Genomic DNA, 22900 nt, shown 5'->3' on the forward strand with positions numbered 1-22900 from the left:
TAAAATCTAACGTTTAGTTTAAAATATTGTATGATCCAACAATAGAAACTGCTCATTGGAGTCCCCTTTGGAGCCGGGCCTCAAAGAGGGGTGGGGGGGGGGGGGGTCATGCACCTGCAGGGTGCTTTGACCGTCTCACGATTTGGTTTGATTCTTATTTGGGGGTGTATGATTCAATTCAGAACTGATTTTAAACTTTTTTTTCTAAATCAGGGGTGTCAAACTCATTTTTGTCACTTTGTAGGTACAATTTCCCTCATCAGGCTGATATGATGAGTAAATCAAGTCCATTTGAAATCGTCTTATAGTATTATTACAGGACGAATTGATGGCTTGGAAGTAAAGCAGAACAGCTTGTTGATTTATTCTTGAGGTTAAGTAACAAAACAAACCCCAAAATATTGCAAAACCTCAACTTTATTATTTATTATGCATGACAAGTTCAAATTTTGGAACTCAGTTTTGCAAATTGACATGTTTTGCTTTCATGGGCCACATCGAACGACGTGAGGGGAAACAGGAAATACGGCGCGGCCTTCTAGTTTAAAAACTGATATTTCAAAATAGGCTTACACAGGCAAGTAAACAATAAAAAATGGAGTGAGAGAAGGATCCTTAACACTGAATAAATCTCATCCAAATGTAGCTGTTTGTAGACACGGATGGATTCAGACGTTGGTTCGGTCTGCTTGCTTCTTTTAATGAAAATAGTGTGGCGCAACCTTGGTTAACAAAAGATCCTGTAAGCTACTCCTCTGGCTGGTTCCATCCGCCAGAAAAAAATGACACAGTACCGTAATTCCAGAATGTAAATGTTTAAAATAACATTTTTTTAAAACTACAATTAAAATCGTGGGCAAGCAACCTGCAAAATCACTCCACATTGCGCCACAATTGAATCATCAGTTCCATTGATTTACCTGGAAACCAAAGTCGAGAATGTTGCTTGAATAAAAATGGCTCCGTTTACCAGCAAGGCCGTGTAATTGGAATGCAGCAAAGATCTTCATACAATTAACATTCCTTGCGAAGTAACAGAGGCTGTTGTACTGCCCACACTAATGAGCCCAAAAATAAATAAGTAAATAGAAAAAAAAAAAAAACTGAACGACGCTGCAGGTGGCATACAACCAAGGAAACAGCACCATCCTTTGAATCCCCTCTGGATGCTTGGTGGTCTTCTATACTCAGTGAGGTTTTTAGGAATTGCAGGTGCATCTCTGCAGTCTGGAGAATCGAGCAGGCTGCAATTAAAGCCGGCGACACCTCCTAGAAGACTTTCTCTACAATTTACTTTGCAGTATGTTCCTTAAATCAGAAAGACTCCAGCTCAAGGTGTTGATCCTTGAGAGTGCAGTCTGAAAAATAATATACAGATCCAGTATTTGATGCACGAGCCATTGATCATAACTGTCATTTGGAAAATGGCTCTTTTCAATCACAGGTGCATTTACGTCCAGCATACAAAAATATTTCCTTTCATTTCATGACACGAGTTGGGAATTCTCTTCATGCAAGAAATATTCACTTTCAACAAGCGATATACATGATAAACAGCGGCATCTTTTGGATACAACCTGCAAATGCAAGCATATGCCAGGAGCATGACTGATTTTTGTCAATTTATAGTGCTGCTGAATTTGTATTATTATTGTGATATTTTGTCATTACACGTACATTTGAAGTCAATTTTACTACTACTACATACTACTGGGATAAACACTAGCAAGCCCGCGACCCTCGTGAGAATAAGCGCCTTAAGTTGGTGGACAGATGGATCTAATGGCAAAGCAGTAATATAAATACAATTTTAAAGGAATAAAAACAAAGAAAGCAAAATTCGAATTATTAATAATGTGATACACATCAAATCATCATTAATAATAATATAAATATGTATCTTCATCATCAGATCGTCATCTACATATCTTGTAGTACCAATTGGACCCCAGGTCTGTTTATTAAGAAAGTATTGCACAATGCATGTCATAGCAATAACATTTTGTTTTTTAGAAAAAAAAAGTAAAAAGTTTTCACACTCAATGAAACGAGCACGCATAATGAGATTCGATGTAAGACCTTTACCGAGAGATATTTAAAAAAGAGGTCACTGAGTTTCTATTATTGCGATATCCATTTATTGTCTCTCCACACAATTCTTACAAAACGGACAGTTTGCTGCAACACGATTTGAAGAATGGAAATGCGTGGCGCTCGGCGTTGCAGTTCTGAGCGACACGGGTGCTTTCTCTTCACTTTTCAGTCAAATGTTTGTTCTTCACAAGAACAGGCATTACTTTACAGGAAAGTAAACTGTCACGCTGATGGTTGAACCTGGGAAAAATAAAACCTGATCACCTCTTTAGTTTTTTCCTTAGGCCTTTCTTTTGTATTGACATTGAAAAAGTTACTCTCATACAGCACACATTGACACACGGTGCACAAATATTAACTGCGCGCCCAAAATAGGAACACACGTTTCACGTATGATGTGCTGTTGTTGACCATAACGTTACACACTACTCATAAGGCATTTCTGCTTCATGGTAGCAATTATGGAAAACGATGATGGTGGGTTATCATGCTGCAAATGCGAGGAGTCTGACAAAAAGTTTGTACATGAGAGTTCATGGAGCCTCCAATATATATATATATATATATATATATATATATATATATATATATATATATATATATATGAGTATCCCAAACATTCAAATTGCATTGCATTGGAATGAAAGTAAGTATTGCAATAGCACGTGCCATCAAATGTTTGTCGTCCTACCATTAGTTTTGTTTTTACAGGTCACATATGCAATCATTGATAGAGCTAAATTCCTCACTAAGATTAAAAATAATAATAATAGAAAAGAAATATTAAAATCCAAGTCTCCATATCTTGTCTTTTAAGCTAGCTTTCTGCCCTGTGGCTCACTTGGAAATATCTGTCAAGTGTAATTTTTTTAGGTTTTGGGGGTGTTTTTGTTTTTCTCTACTCCCCGTTTTGTACAATAAACAGTTAATTTGAGACGTAAGCATGGTCATATGGTCCTGCCGAAATATTCAAATCAGTTGGCGCAACACTCTCATGCTAACCCAAATAATGTTTGATTTTTTTCCCCCAATCAAGGGATTGACGTTTGCCTAAAAAGACGACTCTCAATACAAAAAAGAAATAAATAAACTATGTACAATATTTTACATCATTCAGTGTAAAAACGTGTGGACAATAAAAACTGCATAAGAATCTACAAATCGAAATGTGCACGTGTGTATTATATATGTGCGTCTGCCGCCTCCACCAGAGGGAAACATTACACAACAAAATGTTGATTTAAAAGCATATAGGAGTTGTGCAATATGGATTGTGAAAATGTGGTCAAAAGACGCAAAGCGGTTGAAAAAAAATGATAGATGGGAAAGATAGATGGGCAAGTCAAAGTCAGCAAACATACACACACATATACAGTATATATATATATATATATATATATATATATATATATATATATATATATATATAGGGTTTTAGTCATATGTCTTCAGTGCATAGTTTCCGTTGCCCATGTGTATTTACTTACTATTTACTACTGCAAACATAATAACAAAACAATGAATAATAAAATGTTTACCAACTTAACTTTCAAATGTATGGGTGTAACGTAGGCCAAATGCAATTTTTTACAACTGCATTTATCCATTAAATATGCAAATACGAGATATGCAAATAATTCGCAAATACATTGGAACATACTGTATTTGTTGCCATCCAGTTCGAACAGGTTTGTCAGCCGAAAATGTTGGCTCCAGGCTTATGTAGAGTACAAATTGTAAAACTAGAAAGAGGAATGGAAGTTGAGCTCGCTGTTAGCTTGTCTTACCAAAATTTCAGTCCAAAACAGTCCTTTTCTTTGTCTTGAATAACTTAGGAGACACATTACACAAAGGCACTCAACTCAACCAGTTACTTCTTTTTTTCCTGACTTAAATCACAAGGGAGTGTAACTACTCTAATTTGTCCCATTTGTTCATCAATGTGTGCAACAGTTGAATTCCAGTAGTTGCAAATATGCTCAGAAATAAATTACTGTATTTTCCGCACTATAAGGCACACCTAAAAGCCTTTTATTTTCTCAAACGCTGACAGTGTGCCTTATATAACTATCATCAGTTGAAATTCCCTTTAGCTCCATCTAGTGGATGCATAACGCAACCTCAGCCACTACTGTAGCTTCTATTCTATGCGCCTTATAATGCGGTGTGCCTTATATATGGAAATAGTTTTAAAATGGGCCACTCATTGAATGTGCGCCTTATACTGCGGAAAATGCGGTATCCAGGATAGCACTTTCTCCTTCAACCACTCAAACAAAAAGTTGACATTGGGCATTTACATTTGGGCATTTTGAGCCATGATTGTGTTAGCCTTTATTTGTCTGTTTGATGATTCAAAAGTGTGTTGAGTACGGCCTTCTTCTCGTCGCGCCTATACGCACTTTACATGAGTTTGTGGCAAACCGCCTCCATCTGAGGAACATGACGCCTATTGCCATGTGAAGATGTTCCCTCTTTAATCCTGTTTGCTTTTGTCTCCTGTCTGCCGAGAGACCACAAATGGATCCTTTGATCCGAGTAAACCTCAAGGTGCGCTGAATAGAGTATAGCGACTCCAACCTACAGTGTGTGTGTGTGTCTGTGTATATGTGCGTGTCACATAGCTTTGAGGCACTGCATGCATGAAAGTAACGATAAAGAAAATAGGAGTGAAAAGATCAAGTGTGGATCTACACAGAAGCTAACATATGTGTCCACGCAGTATTTTTGTCAAACTTTTTTTCCTGTTTTTTATGGTAAACCAGCAGCAAACATTTTCATCGGTATGGACATATGGACATTCTTTGTGGTCACAGTCTGTCGTGTCTTTCCCAACAAAGCACACCGGTTGAAAAACGTGAGATTCATATGATTTCATATCAAAAAGTAGAAAGACGGCAAAAAAAGATTATTGAAAAAGAAAAGTGAATGTCCTGGCTCTTCGCCGGGGGTTCCAGACAAAGAGAAAGTCTTTGAGAAAGTCTCACCTATCGGTTCCCGGGTAGTTTGGGCGGGGCGGGGGTTCAACAGGAAGGAGTGTACTTTTCAATCGCGTATCAGCGGTCTAGACCTGCGTGGAATAGGAGCGGTGCAGCGTGGAGTAGCGCCCGGCTGAATGCGCGGCACAGTGAGGCGAGTGCTGTTCCGGCTGGTCTAGACTTCGCTGGAAATGGAGCGAGACAGTATGAGGACATCGGGTTTGGCGGGGAACCGATAGGGCTGATGGTCATGTGATCTCGGGGAACGGAGATCCCCGCGGAGTCTGCAGGGGAAAGAGAGGAGTGAGAAAGAGGAGAGGGTGGAGGAGGCGGAGTGGGAGAAGAAAACCAAGAGAAGGATAATAAAGAGAGATGCGCAGGGGTGTGAGAGGATGTTTTTGTGACCGTTTCCATGTAGCTACAGAGCAGAAACGTGAGAACAAAGGAAGGGAGGAAAAGTGAGGCCAGAGCGCAAAAGACGAGTTGGTTAGAATGGTTGGACGTAGGCGTTGTAGAGTGGTGGTGAAGAGCAAAGTGCCGGATGCTGGTTGAGAGTGAGGGACAAAGGGAACAGATTGAGAGGAGAGAGGCAAGGTGGGAGACAGAGGAAAATAGGCAATCAGGTAAGGGTTAGAACAGGTGACAGACCACAAAGGGCACAAGGTATTTTTCAAACACGCTGGCTATATTCACGTCACTGGGAAGTCGTTCTGAAGGCTGTTTTTACACTGGCGGCGCGACAACGGAGAAGCTTTAAAACAACATCCAGCCAATAAAACCCTGAGAAAAGGGTCGACCGTTGTCATGCGCAAGCGAATGCTGGTTACGAGTGCAAACAAATAGCCGTGCTAGTGAATTTGACTTCTCAGACGGCTCAATTCTAATTCATGACGGCGCCAAGAATGATAATGTAAATCATCTTATCTTGAATGCGTTAAAAAATATTACAAATGTTGCCGTATCTTTCACTTTGTGAACTTCTGAATCCGTTCGCGTACTAGCTAGCTTAGTACTAAGATAACACAGAAAGGATTCTACGGTCTACCCGGTGTCCAATTTTATTCATAAGAGGCCATTAGCAAAGAATTGACAAAGGCCTTGATAAACACGAGGTAGCTCTCATAGACTAACTGCCTAACAGTTTAATATAATGCTTACTAGCTAGCTAAAAAGTGAACACTTCCTGCCCGATGACAATACGCCGTACAAAAAAATTGAGTTAAATGAGAGATTCAAGATGTAAAAGCTCTCCGAAACCCAAACTATTTGAACGATATTAATGCATAGAAACAACAAATCAGCAGCGACATCAAACCAAATCGGTTTGATTTCATAAAAGATAATCGGATCACATATCTAGATGGACTAACTTGATTTTGGTTCGTTACATGCTAAGCAGTTATCGACTTGTGGCGATAGGCCTGATGTAAAAGATGGATGCTTGACGTATGTGTAAAAGTGCTAAAAACGCCTTCAGAAAATATATCCTACCCATGTAAATATAGCCAAAGACATGGTGCCTCTTCCGTAAAACTGCTTTGTACGTCGTAGCATTGGGAAGCAGACGTCTACAGCCAACTGCTTTTCATTTGACCACAATGCTAAATTACACCGCAAGGTTTGTAGGGCAAACTGCTGACTCACAACAAACACATCGTGACTTTCTGTATGTATACATGAATAAGACTAGAGTGAGGGTAAACAGTCCGTCCCAAACAAAACACACAATAGAATTTGTTCCATTCCCTTGTTGAAATGTAACCACAGCACATTTCACGCCAGTAGAACAAATCCCAGCTGTTCTCTTATCAGCCGACTGCACAACGTGCACGTGCACAGATTTAAAGTATTCATTCGCCTTTTGTTTTTTTTGTTGCTGAGTGCAGTTGGGGCCTTTACGCATGCTTGTGTGTTTGGTTTTGGGGGAAAAAAGGAGGACAGAAGATTTAGGTATAAACGTGACAGCGTTCATCACAGACGGTCTTCGGGGTGTGTAAGCATGCCCCGGCCCTTACCTGAGGGCCACTTAACTTTTCTAGTGGACTTTCAACACAGGGCAGCGTCACCATGGGCATACCCAGCGTTGACTCGGGGCGCTGGGGTAGTTGCGCACAAGGCCTGGGGTGTATCTGCTGGAAGTTGTTAATCACACAAGTTACCTAGGGGAAGAGTTAGAGAGCGCTTGAAAAACGTACTACAATGAAAACACTAGAGATCGACCCATGTGGGGTTTTCAGGACCGATACCGAGGCCAATAACCGAAATTTGGAGCCGATGTTCATTTGCGGTAAAAGTTTGGCGTAAAAAATTGAATAATTCAAACACTGAACTTCATTGAAATGCCTACAGCATGTTTATTCAACCACACAAATAGAAAATAAGAGCGCAAAGCCGGAAACACGTCATCGGCAAAAGAAACGGAAATGCGTCGTCGGCATAACCGGAAGTACCTCTATCGGCGAGATCTTTCCTTTACACAAACTGTAATCATCCAGCGAAACACAACAATCATATAACAATATAGAAACTATTTTCATAGCATTATTTGAAAAAAAAGAAAACGATCCCGTTGAATCATCGATTTCTTCATATCGGCCAGTCGGATTTAAAAAAAAAAAGGCCGATACGATACACGTCAAATTTCCAAACATCAGCCCCGATAATCGGTCGATCTCTAGAAAACACGTACGTTCTCAAAATACTTCAGTTGTCTCCCATTACCAGAAAAACTGCAATAGCTCCTCCGGTGAAGAATCCCGCCAGGACATCGGCCCAGTGGTTGCGATATTCAGCTACCCTGACCACGCCTACGATCATCGCCAGACACAGCAAGGTGAAGCTGACGGTGGGCTTCGTCAGACGCGTACCTTTGGTCTTGAACACCAGCGTCACATACATCTGAAGAAAAGCCACAGCAACGCCGAGTGTGACAACCAGCCAATTGCATTTGACGAAAGACAGCAGGATTTGCTCCACCCGGCTAAAGGTTAAAGCCGAAATGCACATTTATTTTCTCGCCAGGATGTACGGTTGAGGTAAATCATACCGAAAGGGTCAACGGGAAAACATCATCCCTAATCAGGGAGCTGAGATTGATAGCGTAGGTTTTACAGCCCTTTTTTACAGAAGCACCAGCTCGAGCGTGCACGGACTTACCACCGTGTACACGGCAGAGTAGACGCTGAGCGCCGCGTCCTTGGATGGGAAGGATTTACGCGCGGACATGACAATGAAAGGGTTGCCGGTGCAGGCCCGGCGCTCCGTGATGTATTGCGTGTTAGACTGGCAGCCCAGGACTGTGTAGTTTGGTCGGCATGCTGAGAGGAAGTGGGGAGTCTGGTTTCCTGTCACCACCTGCCCGGCGTTGGCGAAGATGGTTGTGGTAAATAGGCCAAAGGCGTACACACCTGGATGGAGGTGAATAGAGGGAAACAAATAAGCACGGGAGGTTTTTAATGCTAGTTTATAAGTGATTTGGAGGGGGTTTGTTTTACAAATCCATGCCTAAATCTGATTATTCTTGGGTGATTATCGTGTATTTTGATGACCCTGTACAGTTCAAACATATATGAAATTATTGGAGAAGGGAAAACTTTAGTCTTGTGGCTTATCACAGGCTGGAAATGTGCATGTTATTACTGGGCTATTTGATATACCGTATTTTCCACACTATAAGGCGCATCTAAAAGCCTAATTTTTTTTTTTAAAAAGGTGATGGTGCGCCTTATAATCAGGTGCGCCTTATAGTGCGGAAAAGACGGTACTTCCGGGAGAAACTTCAGAATAAAAGCCATGTCATGTTTATACATTATTTGGTATGTTAAGGTTTATTTTGAAGCATTGATTGGCCTTTTCAACATGTTCTTCTGTGTATTCCATTGTACTTGTGGCCCAACAGCCCTGCTCAAAAACTCAAAAATAAAAAAAATGCAGTGACATTATCCAAAATGGACCACATGGGGGTGAGGTAGCAGAGCATCAGAGTTAGTTTAATTCTAGCCGAGAAGAGAGCGAAACAAATTAAAAAATCTTTGATGGATCAGGTGATATCTTGCCGCTCAGAATACCACCGACACCTTATTATCAGTTTTGGGTGTGAAAATGTAAGCACGCTTTCACCTTTAAATATTCGAATGTGCATGCTAATTTCTCAATGTATTTTGTTACTGAAATGCTTATATACTTTCTCGGTACGGCTGGCAAACTTTAGAACGTCTTCAGCCATTATCGTTCATGTTAAATTGTTCTCTTTTCTCTTTTTTGAGTTCTCCAACTCAGCAAAATGAAATTACAAAGCGTGAAGGCGGTGGAATTAGAAAATGGCGTTTCACCTAAGAAGCGTATGATGCGTCTCAGGAGGGGGTTGAAGTAGCAGCAGTCTGCAGTGACAATGGTCTTCTCTTGTGTTCCTTCTGCCTTGGTGAAGAAAGCACACAGTTCCCCAAAAAGAATCTGCAGACAAAAACAAACCAAATCAAACGAAATTAAATTACTATTTGTAGTTCTTTTACATGTGGAATGCATCATGCTCTTGAATGCACTGAACACATTCATTAATGTCATATCAACAAATGTGAATTTTTCAGGCTAACATCAATGATGATGACACTAATTTGTTCAGTGTAATTTCAGATATGCTTTAGGGCGGCTTCATTTATTATTTCAGTTTTTTTGGCTGATGCTCAAGTAATCTAGCATTCATACCATCTGCCATGGCATTCTGCCATTTTCATGGTATGCTGGTGTTTAAATAGGAGAGCAGTTCCTCAATCATCGTCAAGACAACCCGTGATTGGCTGCTTATACTGTATATATTTATTTATTTATTTATTTATTTATCTATTTATAATTGCCGCTAGCGCCACCTGGTGATTTTGGGGTGTCAACACGAAAAATTCTATTGCTATATTGACCATATTTCAAATTTTGAATGGCAGTAAATGAGCCTGACATGGGCTAATGGTAATGCTGTGAGGCATATTGGAAGTCATCATGTTTCTTTGATATCACACATCAAAAAGCCCGAGTTGGGTCCAAATTTCTCCAAGGGGTTAAATGAGATGTTATTGTGGTTCATACTGTACACTTCTCAATTCAATATTAACAACATCCATCCACCTCCTCCTAATGAACTTACTGATAGCACAACATCAGAGGAAACTGGGGTTTCATTCAGTATGGTGCTCAAAGACACTTTTATTTAGTCGTGAATGTGGGGGACAAGACACTGAAAGACACCGAGAGTCCGGGGACAATTACAATAAGGACATTTCCTCGCAGGTCCAGCCAAGTTAATAAAAACCTACAGTAGCCTTGCCATTGCATGCCTACATTTTTCGTTCTGCCCATTAGTGAAACAAAACCCTTGAGGGTGTTCCTTGGCAACCATCTAAATAATATTACCAGCACAAAATTAAAACCGAAAGGTGGGTTTGATCTTTTGCATCGTTAGAGCTATAAAGGGCAACATCGCACTCTGGATCAACTTAAGAGGTAATTCAAAGACTGCATAGCGTCCACTGGGACACTCCGTGCATGGAGCTGGGTGAGCGCCAGAATATGTACGATAATCAAAGTACTATGCCGTCACTTGTGAGCACTCTTCAGCACATTGCCTCAGACATTCCTCAGCTAAAGGAGTTGCTTACAGCAGCTTTTGTTAGCCAAGGTCGTTTGAATTTTCATGAAAAGAAGCAAGCTGTCCAAACCAACGTCTGAATCTGTCCAAACCGGGGCAGTAAAATGAGATTTATTCCGTCTTAAGAATTCTTCAAGCGCTCCAGTTTGTATTATTCACTTGTGTTATCGTATTTTGAAATATCTACTTTTAATCTGGAAGGCCGCTTGAATGTGCTTGAATTTTTTAATGATCAGTTATATTTTACTTTGAAAATGTGTCTTTCTAATCTAGAAGTCCGCACTGTATTTTTGTTTCCTGTTTTTACCTTCTTGAAACTGATTGGCTGTCTCGCGTCACGTTTTGTGTCCCGTCACACCAAACGCATCCTATAGATGTCGCCCTATCACCCAATTACGCAAACTTCATTGTAATTCAAATGCGTCACTTGTTTCGCCTCCCATACCGAGGTGAGCCGCAACATAAGGACGAAAGAGACACATGCGGCCCCGGAGCCGCAGGTTGCGGACCCCTGATCTTGCTCAAGAACGAGAAGAGCACCGAAGCTTGGACGACCTTGAAGGATCATTGAAATGGGTCAACTCCTGGATTCATTTCTAATTATGAATGCTGCAGTTTTGCTTATATGTCTGTAGCCGGTTATTAATCTTTACAGTGCATGTAGGTTGTAACAATTTTTAATTCCCATGGGCAGCACATGCAATAATGCTGCCCATTATGAAATTTCATTAAATAATTCCTGAAAGATGCAAATATAACCATGAGACTAAATGAGGCAAGAACAAGAACACCGACCACCAAATCGGAAATAAATGTTACTTCCTCTTTCTAAAGCGCATTCTTAGTCCCGCGTTTTCTAATTAACTTGAATTGTACCTTTGAGAAAACAGCTTGTACACACCTATGAAATTCCCGCTCTTGTAAAATTAAAATTGTTTTCATCCAGTGTGGGAATAAACAGTAAAATTTCATTACAATTATATTACACTATTATTACTGCAGTACTATTAATTAGATCATTTTAAACTACTCTACTAACTAAGTACAAACTATTAAACGAAACCCCATTAAAAACATCAAGGCGTATTTCATATTTATGACATCAGTTCTACTAAAGTGTTTCATCGCACGATAAAGTACGACTACTAATATTTGCAAATAGAAAAATGAAAAAAATATGCGTCGTGATCTTATATTGTCATCCTTTTCAGCTTTGAAATTCCATGTTCACTGTTTTGCTTGGTATTAAAAATGGCTCCCCTCGAAACACTGCGCGTGCACTCCCTCTAAATTGCTTTCCTTTGTGTATATTGTCTCTTTTCAATGCCCTACCAAGAGAGCTTTGATTTTGGAGTGCTGGAACGTATTTATTTATTTATTTTTTTTATCTTTTGGAGTGTTCCTGAGTCAGCCTGCCCATTCCCATTGCAGACACATGCGCGCCTACGCACACACACACACACACACACACACCTGCTTGTCAGGGTTGAGGGGGAGGGTGTCACTTCCATGCAGTTCACCAATCTGCTGGCTATATCTATAGTGCAGCAAATACCAGAAATAATTCTCACAGTGGAAACAAACGTCTCCCAGTATGGTACTCGGCAATGATTGACAGCTTCACTGTCCATCAAAGCGCTTTTCTTCACTCTCATATTTTATTAATAGACGCGCGCCCACTTGCTGATTTTGCTTTTCGCACACATTCATAAATAAGTCAAGCCCTTACCGTAAAGGTGGGAACGGCAGTGACAAGCGAGTAGATGAGGACGGGGGGAATCTTGCTGGTGTTGTCCGGTCCAGGGTAGGGCTTGGAGAAAGTTTTGTCATAGCAGAAGAACCCTTGGATGTGCACGGGGAAGGTGTCGGTGAACTCGAAGTAGTAAGCCAGGAGAACGGTCCCGGCCATGATCACCAGCTGGAAATAGAACATCATCACTCCGTTAGCAAACGAGAGGACGGGAGGAGAGCGAGAGGTGGAGGAGATGGAGGAGGGGGGAGAGAGGAAGCTGGACCAGTCCAGTCCCAGCTCCCCTTAGCAATGAGGAGATGCATGGGAAAATATCTGCTACACAGTGAGATGTCAAGTGTTTGGATCCAGATTACGGGCTGAGAAGAAAGCGAGAGAGAGAGCGCACGTATAAAAAGATAAGGACATGAAAGAGATAGGAAACGTGATGCCGGAGGGTTTTTTTTTTCCCCTCATCAGGGGAGGAACATGGGAAAAAATTAAAACATAGGAATGTACTGACTGTTTCAGAACAGAAGAAATCCAAGAATGATCAAGATGTTTACTCTTGAGGTTGGATAGTGTACTATATGCTACATCACTGGTTCTCTACTACTACTTGTACCCCTGGGGGGACTTGAAGGAACTTCATGGCGCACTCTTTAAATAAAATAAACAAACAAACCTGCAAAAATCATGGAAGCACTTCAAATAAATATGACTGTTCTCCTGCCCTCTTTCGCCCTGAATAAATGCATTGAAAGAAGCTGAAATTTCACCCAGATGGTGACAACAGGTCAAAATTCAACATGACGCCAGGAGTGTTTCTCACTTGGCTAACACACTGCGAGAATGACGTGGAAATACATGGCATAAAAATGATCAAAATCCTGCACAAGGGTTAAAAGTATAGAAACAAAACATTTTTTTTTTAAATAATCTGTACCACACTTTATCACAAAGAAAACTGAATCTCAATAAATATACTTGCAACAATCTTACAAGACAGATAACATAAACCGCTTTTACTTGTGTTTTCGTTTCCATTTGTCTTCTAATGGAGGTCAAAGCGTGACCTTGCAGTATGCTGTTAAAGTTGTGTAATATAAAGGAGCTGCTTTGTGTTTCATGGATGGAGCGTTCAGAGAAGAGAGACACAGTGATGCAGAGCTTTTTGCGGCATGCTTTCCATCAAGAGGGCGACGATCCGTACATGCCTCGCTGCACCTGAGTAGCATGACGGATTACAAAGTATAGGAAGAAGCTCAAGCACTAAGGTAGGGTTGGGAGAGACAAAAAGACAAAAGAAGGGAGGAACAGGTTGAGGTTTTTTTTTTTTTTATGCTTCTTATGTCACCAGGCACAAAAGCTTCAAAGCTGTTGTCAATCACAAGAAATATTTCTTTTCAAAATCAAGTAGTGTTAGTCTTTGTTAGGGTTAAACATTTTGTTTTTGTTGTAAGAGGAATCGCTTTTTTTTGACTCCATGAACATATGTAAAAAAATTGCCCAAATTCCAATAGGACAACTAAATATAAACATATGCATAGATTTTTCTTGTATGTGTATTAGTTGTGCAGACATGAGTGGTCATCAATGACATCATTTTCCTAAAATTCCAGATTGAACTTTTTTCATTCCCCATTTTATTGTTTGAACTTTGCTTCGTGGAGTTGTGTGTTTGGGTTCAAACCGAGTTCAGCCGTGACTGTTTACTGCCCCGGGTGCAAAAGTGAATTGCAACAAGCAAAACAAAAATCTTAATTGAGCAGAATGCATATGGAAATACTGTGCTAGCTTTGTGTTACTCTGTAATCTTGAAACAGTATTGATCTTGAAGCATATTGTTTTTACAGTGAGTCTTTGTATTCTACATTGACAAAAAAAAAAAAAATACACCCACTCGCACAATATTGCTCTCACATACACCAAACCTTACAATCCCACTTTTATATTCCGAAACCTTTGCTGTTCCTTTTGTGTACCTTCCAACAATTTGTGAAAAGCACAGTTGTCACAACACATCATCCAAAAGGAAGATTCCTATCACGGGGATGTAGGCCACATTGTGCGAACAAGATACTGACAGGCGGTCACTGCTAATTAGAGCTTCTCAGCAGGACCTGGACAAGCTCGTTGGCCTGCATTGAAGCCTGATTTGTCACTTTAAAAATATAAAAGGCTCCCCGCTGACTGACTTCGCACAGAATGAGGGATTAGAGTGATAGCTTTATTCCTGAGGGAAAGTAATACAGGTTCAATTAGACAGTTAGAGTTCCATCCAAATAAAATATTCGTTTTTTTTAAGACCAAACTCTGTGAAAAAAAAATCAATACATTTTGCTTTCATTTTTATTCATAATGCCTGAAGATAAATTTTCCCTTGTCATTCACACTAAAAAAAAAACACAATACCTTATGCACAAAAAACTGCAAGAGTCAGCGGTTGTCACCATTCATTGTTAAACGTAAAAATTACCGTTTTATTTTAATCTTTCGTTAATATTTGATGCGGTGTCTTTTGAAGAAAAAAAACTGATTTAGATCAGCAGGTTATAACACCATAAACATTTTGATATAGTGTTATTGTACAATGTTCCTGTATGTTTTGTCAACTCAGTGCGTCATGTATCAAATGCTTTGTGGCATACAAATGAACGTCTGCGATGTAGCAGCAGTGCCATCTAGTGGTGGCATTGTACTCGCATGTATTTACAGTACATCGATTTTCCCGTTCTAAAGCCAGGGTATAATAATATACAGTACTTTATTACCACAAAATAATTGTTAGAAAATCTTCAGAATAAATACTTTCACGTCTTGTAATCAAAAGTATATCGTTTGTGATACATGAACGCAAGAAATGGTTGCAGTACAACCTGTCTATATTCCTTTCCACCCCGATAAGACAAGAATAAATAAAGATAAGGCAAGAATAAACCACAGAAACATTTGGGGCCGAACATGAAAAATGAGTGATTTGAATCAGGATTTCCCGGCATACTATATCCCATTAAATCCTTAGTGTAAAAAAATATATAAATAAACGTCTTGGCTTATCAGGTGTACCCTTTAAGTGAATTGCAAGACAAGTGTTAGTTTCTAATACCACAACAAGAGATGATTTAAAATTTGACTGATATGATATATGACGTCCAGTCAAACGTTGTTGCGTCCCGCATATATCTCAAGTATAAAGTTACATGCAATTATGCAAGGTACACTGCACGTAAAAGAATTCTACTTATATTTTCAAATAAATACATAATATAGAAAAGTATTTTCGACTTCTGTATTTTAGACAATCTGTCGAAATTGAAGAAGAGTGATGCTGTTCATAAAATGGCTGGATAACCTGAATTAAATGGTGTCCTTGTCTTCAAAAGGCCTGACTATCAAACGCCAAAGATTTCTTGTAAACTCCATATCAGCCACTCACTCTCCTTCATCTAATCTGACCTGAATTTCAGCCGATCGCGAAAGAGTCGCATTATGATTCCCGTGATATCCATGCAAAACATCCAAAGTGTGATTCACCCACGCACGAGAAAACGTTGGCAGGCTGCCATGAATCTGCATGGTTTTGAACCCTTCTGCTGTATGATCACATTTCTCAAGTAACTCTACTGTAGACATAGCAAAGAGGTGACTGTTACATATTTACAAAGGTTGTTGTCGAACCTCATCTGTCTGGATAATACTGAATCAAAACCCAGTAACAAACAAATGCTGCATTGTGCCTCTCCTAACTCTCCATCACTCCCATGTTTACTCCAAAAACATCAAATTCGAATCTAAGTTACAGATTTCGCTTTAGGACTATTTCCTCTTTCTTAGATGTCTCCATCTCAGTAATAACAGAAAGTCTTTAATAATCTCCCCAAACACAGGCACACTCACACATAGGCAAGGGAATTGACTCAGACCCGAGGGCTGAGGGGATTATGAGTGGAAGGCACATGGCAGAGTGGTCTAATAGAGAGCGTTCAGAGTGTATTATAGCCAGAGGGCCCAGAGTATCCCGTGCTCACAAGGGTGCAGTCGATCAGTGGTGCTCTCGTATCTTAGTGCCTCCCCGGAGGGTGGACCTTTTCAGGTAAAGATCGCTTAAAATGCATCCACACATTTAGGGAATGTAATACAAAAACACGTCCAGACCTGGTCCATATTGTCAGGTTCATTCAATTTGGAATATTTCATAAACAAAACAAAGAAGGAAGACAAGTGGCTTGAACTCTTTTTACTCACGAGGAGAGTGAACAGAGATGTGAGGCTTTATAGATCTCCAGCAAGGTAACAATTAGTTTCTGCTAGTCGGGGATGTAGGTGGAGGTCCATACACTATCACTTCATGCAATCATTACTATCTTTTTTCCCAGGATAATCACCACTTTGTTGATTTTTTGATTTCGTGTTTTCTCCAGTACACTTACTAGTTGTTACTTTATATTTTTTTTTAGTTCAGAGCATCTTGCATCTCTGCCTTATTTTCATCTCGCTCCCTGCTTTTGGGTCCACAACAAAGCTCTACCATGACATGTTAAACAGTAAAACATTATGAGAATAATTCAAATATACCTGTATAATATTCATTTAATGATGGCCCTGCTATGCCTTCTGTCAAGGGCCGGGGAGGCTGTGAAAAACGCCGGCATGATAATGGGGATTGTGGACAAAAGTGCAGGGAGACTCAGAGACAGGAAATGCGCAAGATGAGCAATTTTTTAATGGAATGCAAAAACAGAATGTGGAAAAACTGGACAGTAAACTACAAAATACCGACATGCGGGTAACATGGCAAAAAACACGAGCTGTGAGGTAGACACAACTTGACGAGAGACAAGACAATGATCCAACCAAAAGCAAACCTAAACAGGGAGCTAAATACACTCAACACTAATCAGGTAACACACAACAGCTGGACAGGAACACGAGGCAGGGGAAGCTGATTGGTAGACACAAAGAGGTCAGGTAAACACAAACAGGTGGACAAAATCATACTAATGAGGGCTGACACGAGGGGAGCACAAATTTTAAACAACTTAAACTCAATTTCATTACATACCAGCTGTACTATGACAATAAAGGCATTGTATTCATTTTGACTCTGTTATATTCTATTTTACTTTAAAAGGACATCATTTGGAAAAACTGTTTATAAATCGCGTATACAAATATTGGGCCTTTCCTGTTTTTGCACTGCAACATCAACAACGACCTCCATGAAACATGCAGTTCACACATACGCTGAAGAACACTGGACATGCGAAAAAAACAACTATAGCCACTTAAGAAACACCTCAGCGAGCCCTGCTGTTGCAGCAAGGAGGGATGTGAGACACAAGTGAAATTGTCACAGAGCATGTTTGCCGAGCTGTCCCAAACTCCGCATCCCACCTTGAAATATTGATGTAGCACCGAGATTGGAGCCAGAGAATCAATTCTTAAAGCAAAAATGGCTTTTCTTGAGTGACAACGCTAGTAATTGCAAAGGTGACAGGCAAGCTCAGCGAAAATAGATGATGTCATCAAAAAGTGACAGCGGCAATTCCGGGTTTTGAATAATTCAACATTCACTGATTATTCTACTTTTTTCTTACCTCCACAAACAGGAAACAGGGGACGATGGAGCTGCTGCTCTTCACACCTGGCTTCTCCTCCGCTGCCATGACTCTCAGTGTGTTTTTTTTACCCTCTTTTGTCTCAGCTCTGGTCTGAAAGTAAAGAACATTAAATTAATCTTTTTTTTAAGTTGCATTATAAAAAAAATCCTCCGTTCCACAATATTACAACCAGTGATGAGTATTATTTTCGTCTTTTCAGTGGCTGCTGTGTTTCCAGACACAGTTAGTGAATGAATGAATTAAATAATTCCAACATGAACCCTTGTGCACACATTTTGCAAGCTATACACACGTGATATTTTTTTCTGTCTGTTGACATAGTTTGACCGCCACTCAATGAAATGTTGCAAAAATTGCAAGAAAAATCCCAATGATAAATCCTATTAAAATGCATCTCAAAAATTGTAATTTGAATGGTTTTATATGGTCCAAAATTTGGACAATTATTATTTTCTGCAGAAAATCTCACACGTCCGGCTGCAATCACATAAAAATGTCAGAATTGTTGCATTTTGAAATTTGACATGTTTTCACAATCTGCGGAAATTTCAGCTCCCTAGTGTTTTTTTTCCCCATTAATTCTTTACATATAGTACTTCAACAGTGTACTAAAGAAAATGACATAAAGTAGAACATTTTTGACCATGGTTAGCAATCATCTTAAGAAATTTGGAGTTTCATGTTGATCTCACTAAAATGTCTTTAAAACCCAGTCTCATACTTTTAAATGTATGCATTAAAAATGTGATAAGCAAATCTGTGCTGAGGCGGGTGTGCAGAACAACTTGAATGCTTTTCTTTCACCAGTGAAAAAGAAAAGCCTGCAGGATGAATAAGGCATGATGCCAAGCTTTTAGTAGTCAGTAGAACAATTTTCTGTGCAAACCAGGACTCAGGTGAGCAACCAGAAACACAATGAAAAATGTAAGGAATCGCATCCATCTACTTCACTTGCTTCCATCACAATGACAACTTCAATCTTCAAGACAAAACAAGAGACTAAAACTGGAGGAGTATTTTTTTTAACAGCTTTTTTTCCTGGTTAAGGAATGTTATTTTTCCTCCTCCTCTTGCAGTGGGAGGCGACACAAAGAACATCTCTTTTGCAATTTGGGCTCAAGAACATGGATGTGTTGGTGGCAGCATTTGTGGTTTGGGAAAACTGCTTTGGTGGCCAGAGATGAGTGGGAGAAACTTTGATCATCTTAAAAAAAAAAAAAAAAAAAAACGCACTGTTGTGGGACATATGGCCTGGGATTATCTAATCAGAATAATAATAGTTTAATAAATTCCAAGATGGTGCTCTGGTGACGTTCCGGGTTGTTCCAATAATTTTGTTTTGCCTTTAAGGCGTCCAAAGGAAGGTTTTTGTCACTGTAAATGCATTTATGTTCATGATCTTATATATTAAGTCCCTCAAAAACAAAAACATAACACTGTAAAAAAGTACAAGAGATTGAAAGTCTTGACTTTTTAAGGACGTATTAATATGCATTTGGGATTGAATGAGTTAACCGACGACCATCGTTCAGTATTAAGTTTATTTTTGCCAGTATCCAAATTTCTTGGATATGTGCAGACCAGATGCTTATTAATATGATAACAGCAGGAAAATGGAAGCCTAATCCGATCGCGTCAACAGAAAAAACTGTCAACAGAGACATGTCTCTGAATGAGACGAACAAAACCAAAACATGATTTTGAGTAGCGCGGCAGTAGTTAGTTGATTCAAGCGCACGCATTTTGGAGGGCAGGATGTCAGCGGCCCGTTTTGCTCCAAGGACTTCAGACTAAGCATATGCCCTCTCTTCTGGCTCTGCAGTCCCATCAGCAGGCCCCAAGACACAGTACATACAAAAGTCAATTTTGCAAAATACTGCAATGACACATGCGTGAATTTGGCGCAGCTCATGCTTGCTTTTTGGTGCTCTATCAACACCCCCCATGCAATCCAGCTCTCATTTTAAGCATAATGGAGCAACAGTAACATGAGAGAAGGTGCAGCGATGCAGCATTAAAATGCCAACTGTTTGTCGGTCACTTCTGTTTCAGTGCACTAAATATCAAGCAATGCCACAAACTAAATATTCACGAGTGGACAGGAGCATGTGACCCCCTTAGCTGCAGAATGCCGCTTTATATTATTGTGCAAAATTATAGTGATGTTGGTGTAGAACCCTACAGAAAATTGTAATTGAATATCTAGCGTTAGGGAGAAAAACAAAACATATTCTGCTTGGTGAAAAGTAATTATAAGGACATTAACAATTATGAATCAAACATTTATCAGCATATTTTTTCCCTGGATTTAAATTGCTTTGCAGAACGCTACTTTCCACCATCGCCAAATCTCTGCCCATAAATTTTGGTCCAAGAGTCACGCTTTCCGGTCGACACAGCCCATTTGAGTCAGCGCGGTTGTTAAAATGTGATGAGTCGAAAGGCCAATGGCGTCAGGTTGTCAGCATCAAAGTGTGCGGCGTGCTCCTAGCTAGCGGCTAATTTATGCTAGATAAAACTATAAAGGAAAGACTGGCAACATATGCTGTCAATTTCAACGTAATTAAGTCATTTATTAGCACCCGAAACTGGTCATTGAACATGTCAAAACAACTTTGTGTTTTTATATGAGGAGTTGGGAGCATTGGTTGCAGTAGGAAAATAGTAAAGCTGTTACGTCGCACCATGCTTCGAGGAACAACTTCAAAATAAAACGTACTAAGGCATTTGTGTCCATATATTTGTTATAAAACAAAGGTATAACCTAAAGTTGCCTTGTGTATGAAATGACATGAGTAAAATGAGAGGTAAATCAGTACTTGGAAAATGAATATGAGAATAATTGTATGTGTGAAAACGATTGTTGCACACAAAGTATTGTAATATTGGGTTGTATTTTATTTTTTTATATAGAAATGTCACCAATGCCCCTCCGTGTAAAACTAAAATAAACTTTTGTGAAAGAGTCACGATAACAAAATTCTGCAAGGCCTTCATGCATGTTCCAATTGATTTGCTCTTGAATTGAAAACAAAAATCTTTTGTTCTTGTCACAGCATTAAAAAATATCAAATGAGAGTCGCTTTTACCTATAGAAACCCCGCTGCATGCGCAATGACGTGCCTCGACGTACCCCCGGGCGTACACGTACCCTCATTTGAGAACCGACGCCATAGACCCTAAATAAAGTTGACTCGCCTTATGAATCACAATGATACAGCCTTTCTTTTGTGCTCAAAATATTGCTGCCAGTCAGTCAGCGTATCCACACGCTTGCACACAAGCCTGAGTAATGCGTTCAAAGTGAACAAACAAATCCTCCACCTTTACCACCAAACAAAAGGGTAACAGCCAAATAGGATTAACATTGTACCGTGCAATCGGGCATTGTTTTAGGAGTACCACTGCAAAATGTTGGATAGCACAGAGACACTCCTCCCATCACATCACGCACAAGCACAGGCACACTCGAGAATCATGGGAAGAACCGCGCAACTAACAAATCCTCTCATTACTCACTTTGAGTGTTGAATATGCAAAATAGTGCCTTCAAAAGCACATTCTCCAACACCGGAGGCAAAATGGCTGTTAAGATATCTCCCTCCTGAAAAAGGGACTCCTACCATCCATCCATGCGTTTATCCCCCCGTTCTCCCTCCTCTTTCCCTACTTACCACGGGTACCTCGTTGCTGGGCTGACGGTTGCCGTGGCGGCAGATTCCTATGCGGCGACCATGTCTGATCAGACGCCGACGATTTAAAAGTGCTGTGACAAATCTCTCGCCACGTCCTCCGCTTCCTACCCTCTCCTCGTCGCGCGCTCCGGAGAAGGTGTGCGGCAGCCTCCGAAACCTCACACGGTCCACGCACTCTCCATCCTATAATACGCTTGCCCCAAACGCCGGCGTTGACTAAGGACTTAAGTGGCTGAAATAACCTCCCGTGCAATATTTGGGCTGATCCGGCTACAGAGCACATAGAGATGAAGAGAGAAGAAGCAAAGCATGTCTGTGAAGGAGTAAGAGCGTGGATGCACGTACTGTATGTGGAAGAGTGAGCGAGAGGGCGCGCGAGGGAGGGAATGCATTATATGTGTCAGCTCATTTGTATTCAGGGCTTGTGTTCCCTCGCTACTCCCCTTGTCTTCCACTGTCCAGTCCTCCTCCCTCCATACTTCCTCACTCTGCCTTTTCCATCCTCCTCTCATCGCTCTGACTTTCTTTGCCCCTGGTGAATGTCGTGAGAAACCAAAAAAGGGACGTGAACCTGCCCCAAACAGTTGCGCAAAGTAGAGGTGATGCCGCAGACTAGGAAGGAGGTGGGGAGCTTAAAAAAGATTTTTTTAGGGCTTGCTTCTAGCTGGGCTTATGCTGCATGTGGGTTAATGATACATGGCTATTGGTCTGCCCCTTTAGTGGCCGGTGTTGGCAAGTTACTTCCAAACTAATGCATTATTTATGACTTATAATTGTCATTTCAAAGTTATATTACAATATTTCTGGATTTGAAATGCAATTCATTACACGACTAATGCATTACTTTTATATTACTCTCACCACCATAACAGGAAATGTGGATTTGCCATTCTAGGGGTTAGGATTAGGGTTAGGGTTAGGGTTGTATTGTAAACCTCTAAAGACAAGAAACAAAGTCTTTACTTGCACTTTTATCCTTTTATTGCTTAGCTTCACAAAATAGTGATGCATTGTTTATACTGTGGGTGAAACTACAGGTAAAACACTGCATTCCACAATTTCAGGGACAAATGTTTCAAAAATAGATGGTTTCGCTGGGGTTAACGTTCGCAGCTAACCCACATCATTATTGTGTTTAACGT

At 40.2% G+C, this 22900-nt stretch overlaps 1 protein-coding gene across 6 annotated transcripts; it reads right to left on the minus strand.

Annotated features, from left to right (window-relative positions):
• Positions 1–484: 484 nt before the first annotated feature.
• On the minus strand, positions 485–22098 carry plppr2a (phospholipid phosphatase related 2a). 6 transcript variants are annotated; one of them, XM_088437776.1, is made up of 8 exons: positions 21738–22098; positions 18040–18153; positions 12440–12628; positions 9404–9524; positions 8229–8479; positions 7794–7970; positions 7104–7204; positions 485–5356 (listed from the first exon to the last, which is right to left on the minus strand). In XM_088437776.1, exons 2-8 carry the CDS (start codon positions 18106–18108, stop codon positions 5248–5250), a joined length of 1017 nt encoding a protein of 338 aa, XP_088293902.1. In that variant the 5' UTR covers positions 18109–18153; positions 21738–22098; the 3' UTR covers positions 485–5247. The 6 variants fall into 6 exon arrangements, with proteins under 6 accessions (XP_088293902.1, XP_088293907.1, XP_088293906.1 ...); XM_088437781.1 differs by having other exon boundaries at positions 7088–7204; XM_088437780.1 differs by having other exon boundaries at positions 485–5616; positions 7088–7204.
• Between the last annotated feature and the right edge of the window lie 802 nt (positions 22099–22900).

The sequence above is a fragment of the Hippichthys cyanospilos genome, chromosome 16 (genome assembly GCF_059441005.1).
Source record: "Hippichthys cyanospilos isolate Australia breed blue-spotted pipefish chromosome 16, RoL_Hcya_1.0, whole genome shotgun sequence".
Taxonomy (NCBI): domain Eukaryota; kingdom Metazoa; phylum Chordata; class Actinopteri; order Syngnathiformes; family Syngnathidae; genus Hippichthys; species Hippichthys cyanospilos.